The sequence below is a fragment of the Scomber scombrus genome, chromosome 8 (genome assembly GCF_963691925.1).
Source record: "Scomber scombrus chromosome 8, fScoSco1.1, whole genome shotgun sequence".
Taxonomy (NCBI): Eukaryota; Metazoa; Chordata; class Actinopteri; order Scombriformes; family Scombridae; genus Scomber; species Scomber scombrus.
Genome location: NC_084977.1, coordinates 8,467,694 through 8,476,225, shown reverse-complemented (window position 1 = coordinate 8,476,225; position 8,532 = coordinate 8,467,694). Strand labels below are relative to the sequence as shown.

The 8,532-nt window shown below is 44.2% G+C and overlaps 1 protein-coding gene across 2 annotated transcripts in view; it reads right to left on the bottom strand.

Annotated features, from left to right (window-relative positions):
* Positions 1 to 527: 527 nt before the first annotated feature.
* Positions 528 to 8,532, bottom strand: part of sh3rf1 (SH3 domain containing ring finger 1) — a 29,510-nt gene continuing 21,505 nt past the window's right edge. For both annotated transcript variants that reach the window (XM_062424305.1, XM_062424303.1), the window contains exons 6-12: positions 6,980 to 7,090; positions 5,084 to 5,211; positions 4,129 to 4,299; positions 3,259 to 3,542; positions 2,864 to 3,177; positions 2,278 to 2,624; positions 528 to 2,111 (exon numbers count right to left, since the gene is read on the bottom strand). In XM_062424305.1, the coding sequence (XP_062280289.1) occupies positions 1,943 to 2,111; positions 2,278 to 2,624; positions 2,864 to 3,177; positions 3,259 to 3,542; positions 4,129 to 4,299; positions 5,084 to 5,211; positions 6,980 to 7,090 (1,524 nt within the window). In that variant the 3' untranslated portion in view covers positions 528 to 1,942. The remainder of the gene's footprint in view (positions 2,112 to 2,277; positions 2,625 to 2,863; positions 3,178 to 3,258; positions 3,543 to 4,128; positions 4,300 to 5,083; positions 5,212 to 6,979; positions 7,091 to 8,532) is intronic.

Below are 8,532 nucleotides of genomic sequence, written 5' to 3'. Positions count from 1 at the left end.
AACAACTTGAAACTCTGGGTCCAATTCAGTCAGTAAAGTCATTATCTGAGCCAAATATCAAATTTGGCACGATTTAGTGATTGAGTTAAGTGTTTAAATACCCCCCCTTCAGACATCATGAGACTTGTTTAAGATCAGATGTACAAGTCACATTACATTAACTGTTGTAGGGTCCACCGAGGCAGGAGGGGTCAGTCTAAAATGTTACCTTATACTACCTTTACTCTGTAGAATTTCATTTCTTTACCCAAGTGTATTTTTGCGAACACATAAGGAAAAGAGGAGCTGTGTATTGACATATTTGATTTGACTACTTTTCATTCTCATTGTAAAACTGCTGTCTTTTTTTATGTTCAACAAGCACCAAAACAACCCCCCGAATCCCCTCCAATCACAAAGACATCTTACAGTAATTCAAGTCAATACAACACTTTACATTAAAAACTTTTTATAGACGTAATGTACAACAAAAAAAACCCAACCACAAAAATAAGGAAAATCAAGGGGGTCAAAGTGATTGATTTCTATTTAAAGAAAAAAAAAACTTTTTGAGATATCACAGAATTACACCACACGCCTCTTCTCAGGGAGTGACATGATGATAAGTTACATTCTGTGTTTTAGCTAGCTGTGTTTTATTGCCACGAGTCACATTAGGAATGAGTTTTAATATATAGAAAAGTTGAGAACCTGTTTGAAAGGGTGACTGTGTCCTGTGTGCCTTACTGCGTTAAGTTTATATGACAGACTCTTTAAGAGCAGCAGGTCTCAGCCTCTGTGGAATTTGTAACAAATATAAATATACACTGAAAAAAGAACCTGTTGCAATGCCGATACTGAAATGTTATGTCGCTCTTGTGATGTAGAGCTACGTCTGGGATTGGCTGTTGCCGAGGAGGGGGGGTAGGAGAGCAGCTACTCTTGGTCAGTAAATACAAAGAAGGTAAAAAGTAAGCGATATTTGACTGCAATGTCTATTCTGGAGTGTGTTTTTTTTTCTTTTGCATATTAAAAAAAAAGAGAAGGCAGAACCAAACAATCGTGCAACACATCTATCGCCACTTCGTCTCTCGTCCATGGCTTTGCTAATCACATGCAAATATTTGTTCGCCGCGGGTAACGAGTCCTTCGCACTTCAACTTCAGCCACGCCGGGAGAAAACAATCCGGAGGCCTGTGAGCGACCCCGCAGGAATATTCAGCGATGTGCAACGTTCATATGTGCAATACGGCAGATCTCTCAGGTTTAAGGTAATGCTTTAGGAGCTGGGGGGGGGGGGTAAGTGTCCTTTTTTCCTACTATACAGCACAAGTGATGATGACACTGCTAATTTGTTCTGCTCTGCTGAATCTGATATACCTTCTCTTATCTGCTGACAGTTTGAAATGATGAAAAAAAAAAAGAGAAAAATCAGCAGTCTAAGGTAAAAAAGTATATTTGATGTGGTAGAATATGGCATAAGGCGTGTGCCAGCTTAACCCATTAATGTGCTGCACTACAAAAAAAAAAAAGGCCAATCTATGAAATAAGTTAAAATGTGTAACATATCTATATCAACAGTTCATACTGGTTGTTTTAGGACTAATCATCTTTGTGTCCGTATGTACAATAAAGTGAGGAACAGTACAAGGCACACATTTAACAGTTGAATTGTTACAAAGATATAAATAACCAACAAAAAAGGAAAAGTTCATGAGTCGTGTGCTCTCGTCTAACTCTGTCCACTGTGCTTTCACTGACATGTCCTGTTCTTCTCTCTCTCTCATGTGCCACTGTTCTTTTTTCAGTTACAAGAGCTGCAGCCGGCTCTGAGAAACGTCCATCTGTCCCCAGCAACCTTGCCATTTGTGCTGATGTGTTTGGTTTTTACGGTGGCTAGCAGCAGTCAGCTGGGTCATGGTGGTGGTGGTGGTGATCGCTGTGCTGTGTGTTCGTGTGTGTGTTAAATGCTGTCTACAAAGCTGCCGGGGAACAGTCCGGTCCTGCCGTTCCTCTGCAGTGTGCCTTTGAACCAGCCGTCTTCCCTCTTCCTGTGAACAAACACAATGTCGCCCTCCTTGAGTTCCAGCTCAGCCTCGCTCTGGGGAGGATATGATACCACCACCCTGTACCTGGGGAGCACAGCCAGAGACAAAGTCAGTGAGTGATACACGCTGCAACAATGACAGCTGATAAGTCAGAATGTGTGTAATATAGTGTTAAACTTTTTGTGTAAAAGGTAGATAAGCAAGACGATCACAAACAATGCTGTGGAACTGCCGATTTACATCAATGTACCTTTCACATATGATGGGCCGTGCGTCATGCTGCTGAGATAAAAGAGAGGAGCACGGCTGGCGAGGAGGAGGAGCGATAGGAGCGCATCCGTCAAGTGGAGTGCTCTTACGATGGGAGGAGTCTGAGGCCGAGGAGGATGAAGAGGCAGAGGCGACAGCGGTAGCAGGTTCGGGCTCCACGCAGCTAACAGAGCCAGAGGGAGGGGAGGTGTCGGGGCCCACAGCGCCTTGTAGCGCCTCTCCAGCAGCAGCAGCCTGTTCCGCCTCAAGGGTGGGAGAGGAGGGGGGTGAAGGACGAGACTTCTTCTTATTGGAGGACAGAAGCTTGAGAAGGCTTTTCTTTTCTCTCTGCAGCAACAAGACAGCAGAACTTTATGTTAGAGAACTGCGCCGACTTCTCAAGGCAACCACCGTGAGGCATTTCAATAGTCTAGCAAGCTGGTAAAATATGCAAGAATATACGGACAAATTCCCCACCGTGATAAAACATGCAAACGTGATTATACAACTGCAAAAGCAAAGGTTGAATGGAAACAAAATCTAATTGTATTCATGGAAGCTCTGATATTATTTTTGACATTTCCAACCTTGACGTCCAGTCTGCAGGCGAGTGCTGCGTTGGTAGAGACGGGATTCAGAGCAGAGCTGTTTCCAGCACCAAGAGGCACAGTGAGGACAGTTACAGGTCTCAAAGCGTCACCGTCCAGGGATGCTGCGCTGACATTGGGCGGGGTCAGGGATGCAGCGGCACAGCCCATTGCCACACCACCCCGGGTACAGCCTTGGGCGGGACAGGAGGGGGGCTGTGGGCACACTGCAAGGTGTGGGAGATAGGTCACTGGTGTGGCAGACTGGATGGGTGTCACTGCTGCTGTGGGCCGGTCCTGATTGTGACATGCAGCTGTAAAAGAAATAAAACAATATTAGACATTATAAACCCTTTTCATACATCTAGTTACTGCTGTCCTCTCAGTGAACTTACCTGTCCTGACTGCATTGCGAGCCTGGTTCACAGTCATCTGTGAGCTGACGTGCAGTGGGACTTTTGGCTGCTGGCCCGTAGCTGTTTGAGCTGCTGTGACCACAGCTGCAGGTTGGGAGCTGGCAGATATAGAGCCGGAGCACACTGCGAGGGGTTTGTTGAAGTCGGGCCCTGCAACAATGGCCCCGAGTGGAGCAGAAGAGGGGCTGATGATGGTGACCCCCCTGCCAGCCTGAGTGCACAGACTCAAGGGCACTTTGGCCTGCGTGCTTCCTGACACTGTCCTGAGGGCAGAGGATGTGAGGCGGGGTGAGACATAGCAGTGTTATGTAATAGGAAAACATTACAGCACCAGAACTCATTTTATAGCTAAAAAAAAAAAGTCTACAGTCATACTGGAGGGTCTGTGGGGTTGTACTCAAGCTAAATGCTAACATGCTTCCAATGATCATGCTAGCATCTTGATGTTTAGCAGGTATTATGTTTTGTATTGCACATGTTAGCATACAAACATTTGCTGTTTACAACTGCACATAGCTGAGACTGATGTGAATGTCAAGAGTTTGGCACCAACGTACAGGACAACATGAAAATTTGACCAGATGATCTCACTAGATGAAGTCAAGAGGTCCGGTTTATTACAATTCTTCCTCTGGGTACAGTGGATGTGTGTACCAAACCTCTCAGCAATCTATTCAAATGTCGTTGAGATATTTCAATAAATAACTAAAAAGGTCAACCTCATGGTGGCACTAGAGGAAAAGTCGGAGGATCATCAAAGTCTTTAGAAAACATTGTCTGGGAATCATGAAAACAACCAATCCTGTGAATGTGTGACTGAGCGTATGTTGACAATAATAAATGACTGACCTGCTGACTGGACTCATGTAGTTCCCAGGGAAGACTCCAATCTTGCCAGTGTGCATGGAGGTGCCCTTGAACCAGCCATCCTGACAGCGTTCCAGCACCAAAAACATCTCTCCCTTCCTCAGCTCCAACTCATCCTCCTTACGGGGAGTATATGGGAACATCGCCACATAGCTGGATCCACAACAAACAGTAAACAAAGATGAACCATTTCACAAACATGCAGATGCTCCCCCCCCCCCTTCATGAAAATAAAAGCAGTATTTGTTTTGACATTTTGTGCGGCGTGCCGTTTGTTCTGGATTTCTCCCGCTGCCTAGCTGTACATCTGTCATCGTCTCCTCTGAGACCCTCCAGCAGAGACTGTGCCCTCTGACCCAGAGAAAATCAGCACTGGGGGGACAAAACAATTTGCGGGGTCATCTCTCTACAGCAGAGGAAGAACAGGCCTGGAATGGCAGCCAAGAAGATAGAGGAGTCTCAGCTGGGATGTTTTCAGTCTGATTTTAATGTTGTAAGGAGGGGGGTGGGGGGAAGGGCACATAAATGCCTCAGAGTCTGACGTGCATGCACAAGCTGACACAGATGACGGTGGGGAGCGCAGGCATGGGTGGATCTAATTCTTATCAGGTGTGTGGTGTCTTGGAGGAGTAATGAGGGGTGAGGGGTGAAGGGGGGGGTCAAAAGTCAAGGGTGACAGAGAGGATCTCCAATGGGACCCAGGGGACTGTCAGCCACAGGTTTTAACCCCCTCACCTGTGCGCAAGCTCACACTTTGCAGACTCGCACTGACAGCTGAGGCAGGGGGGTGGGGGTCACAGACAGGCGAGGGCTTCCCCTCTGAACCGAGCATGTGCGTTTAAAGCCCTCGGCCATCTGTGCGCAAACCGCTTCTGACATTTCACTGCACATTTAAGAAGACTGCATATTTTTGTGTGGGACTGTTTTTATAACTCACACTGTGGGTCTTTGTCTCCCACTTTGGTCGCTTATGCTGGGGGAGGGTCTCTGTCCGGCGGCCAATGAATACGCTGCTCCGCAGACAGAGGACTGCGGGGGAGGAGGAGGGGGTGGTGGGAGAGCATCCTGTAAAAAAAAAAAAGGGAAAAAAAGAAAAAAGAAGTAAATCATATCAGTAGCTGGAAAGGATAAAAAAATCTAATTAGAAGTTTACAACAATTTCATCATTTACTTCCTCTCAGTATGGAGCAGAAAGACAACAACAAGTAATGTGAGCCTTAAAAAAAACAAACCCAAATAACAGAGTATATGTTGCGTAAGAGGAGAAACTGGTTTGTTTACGAGCAACAAAGAGGGAAAGAGAATGAGAGATCATCTGTCATCTGGGTTATTCCCTTCAGTTTCGTCGACACCAGGGAAGAGAGTCAGGGCTTGGCAGATACTACGGTCTTGTCCCCGACTTCCCCCCTCATAACTAAGAATCTCCTCTTCTGCTTGTTTGTTTGTTGCTAGGAGACCACATTGCTAGATGTTAAATCCATTGCAGTATTTAATTGGGACCATATGCTATGAAAAACATGTCTGTGAGACGCACTTCAGAAGAACCTTCAAAAAAACCATGAGTGGATTCATCTTGACTCACTTGTTTTTTTTTGCCTTGTGGAACGTCTGTAATGTCAAAAGCGACCCGAGCTTTTGACAGGAGGTTAATGATCCCAACATACATTTAAAAAAAAAAAAACATTTTCTTTGTATCTTTTGTGAGCTTCTAGGTTGTTTCCCCTGTTATTTCACAGTGCAGGATTACAAATAAGACACAAACCTGCTATGTCAACATAAAACTTTTTTTTTTAAATTATGAAGTCAACTCCTCCACCTATAAGTAAGACAAGTATTCCCAAGCTCGACATTGCCGGCATTGAGCAGCAGAGTAATAGCTTCCATGACACAACGGGGGAGGAGAGTGGCACTCAGACAGCCCCTGCGGTATGTGTATAGGCCTATGTGTACGTGTAAGTGTCGATGTGCGTTTCAGCCCGCCGCTGACGCTTGAGCTGAGATAATTAGGTTGCCTGCAGGCTAGAGAAATCATCTGTACAAAAACATCATGTAGAGTTCCCAAGTGAAGCGGAGAGCTCAACCTTTTGTGTACACATTCCTGCTCATTCAGAAACTCCACATGCCAGAGCATACACATAGACAGACAGGAAGTGTGCGTGCTGTTTTGTGTAGACTGAAGGGATTTCTTGACTTTTTTTTTTTGTGGTTGTATTTATTTCCCCCCCCCCCCTCAGCATTAACTGGGAACATATTAACAGGTACACTTCAAAGATTACAATGTAGTTTATTGAGTTTTTGTTAGTAAAATGTGGAACAATAAAGCTACTGTATCTCATTTGAAATAGAGGCCAAATAAACAGTTTAACAACTTCTTATCTAAACCGCTTGATGTGACCATGTTACTTGGTAAGCAGTTAATGTAACATCATTGAGTGCATTAGTTCATTCAAGCCTTTATTCACAGTTTTCATGCGTAGTATAAAGTAGTGTGCTTTTATATGATTTTAGCCGTGTTATTATGCAACAAAGTTTTGCATTGATCACATAAAAGTGTATTAAACGAATGCTAACAATACTACCAAGTAACACAATACATGAATGTGAAATCGGTCTCAACTGTTGAAAAACTTACTTTGGAAACACAATTGTATTGTCTTTGGATCGAGCCACAGTAACAAGCCACATGGTTTGAATTGGGCTGTGTAATCTGTTTAGTATTCCAGATAAAGCAACATACTAACTTGAATCCACTACTGAGACAAATCTTCATTGTTTATTTGTTGTTTTGACCAATGGGTTTGTGAGATTTAGACCTGTAGAAGATTCCACCTACCACAGGGATGGGCGTGTAGCTCGTCTCCGAGGGAAATGTGAAGACCGTTGCTGTAGTAACAGGACTACTCGGGGGAGGGGTCACGATTAGTCCAGTTGTGCAAATGTGTACCTGTCAACAAAAAGGGGAAATGTGGACTGTCAAATAAACGCTGATGAATCCAGTGTAGCGGACAAGCTCTACTCACACATGAACAATATGAAATGTGCTGAGGTAAACATCATTCATGATCATATGGGAAGTCTGACCTTTAGTATTTTAGAAAAACAACACACCACCGTTTCATTTTAAAAACAGTACTCCACTCTCCTGTGTGAAAATGACTCTGACTGAACAGTGACGCACACATGTGGCTTTGTATCTAGGTGACTTAGCCATGACCACAATGGTCACCTAACGATCTGATTGGCAAACTTAAAATCAGGTGACTGTATGGCAGCACATTTCATTGGGCAAGTAAAGAGAGGTGGCTTCCACGACCAGTCATCCACGTGAGTCATGGTGGTGTCCTGGTAACAAGGCTACACTGTTGGACACACTATATCTCCCTGTAGCCTGTGGTCTCTCTCCATGCATGACTGCTCCAGACAGGAGCCGCCTCTTAAGGTGAACTGTTCAGAAAGCAGACCGACCTCAGACTGTCTTTACTGCTGCCTTATCTATTGTTCAATGTGGTGAGCCAAAGGAAAGCAGAATGTAACAGTGTGCTCAAAGGTGACACTGTTAGTGACATGTCTGTATACACCTACGTTGTATACACTGTTATAAATAACAGTACAGGACAAGTATGTTGCAGGAAAAGAGAGAAATTATTTTCTTTATCATCTGCAGACCTTTTTCTTTTGTCTGACAATTCTTCCTCATCTTGTCTCGTACATTGATGGATGGGAGGCGTGTTCATTTCCAAGACAGACTACTCAGCCCCCTAGGCAACTGGGGCTTACCTTTGTTGTCTTTTTGTCTGAGTGTTGGAAGGAGAGAAGATGAGTAGAGGTGAAAGGAGGAGGGGGCAGAGAGAAAAGGAAAGAGCCTGTGCATGCAGTGCCTTGTATTGTGTTTTTATTAAACAGTGATCTGTAAGTCAAACATATTGTTGTCAGCAGGGAGGATCACTTTACAGGCGTGAATACAAGTTTCTTTTATTCTAAAAACGTATCCTGATAATGATTGGTGGGAAAAGATGAAGTCTGGAGTCATTAAAAACATGAATACACCTTCCGCATGCCAGGAGGTCTTTGATATAAATCATATCTACATGAAAATGTTTTTAAAAAGACAGAGGCTACTAAGGATCAACACACACACACACACACACACACACACACACACACACACACACACACACACACACACACACACACACACACACACACACACACACACACACACACACACACACACACACACACACACACACACACACACACACACACACACACACACACACAGTCTCCTACTCACAAAAGAAACACATTATCATGTAGACTGTAAGAGGAAACATTAATGATTTAACTTAATTTAACTTAGGGAGTTTTGGAGCATAGCCAGACAGC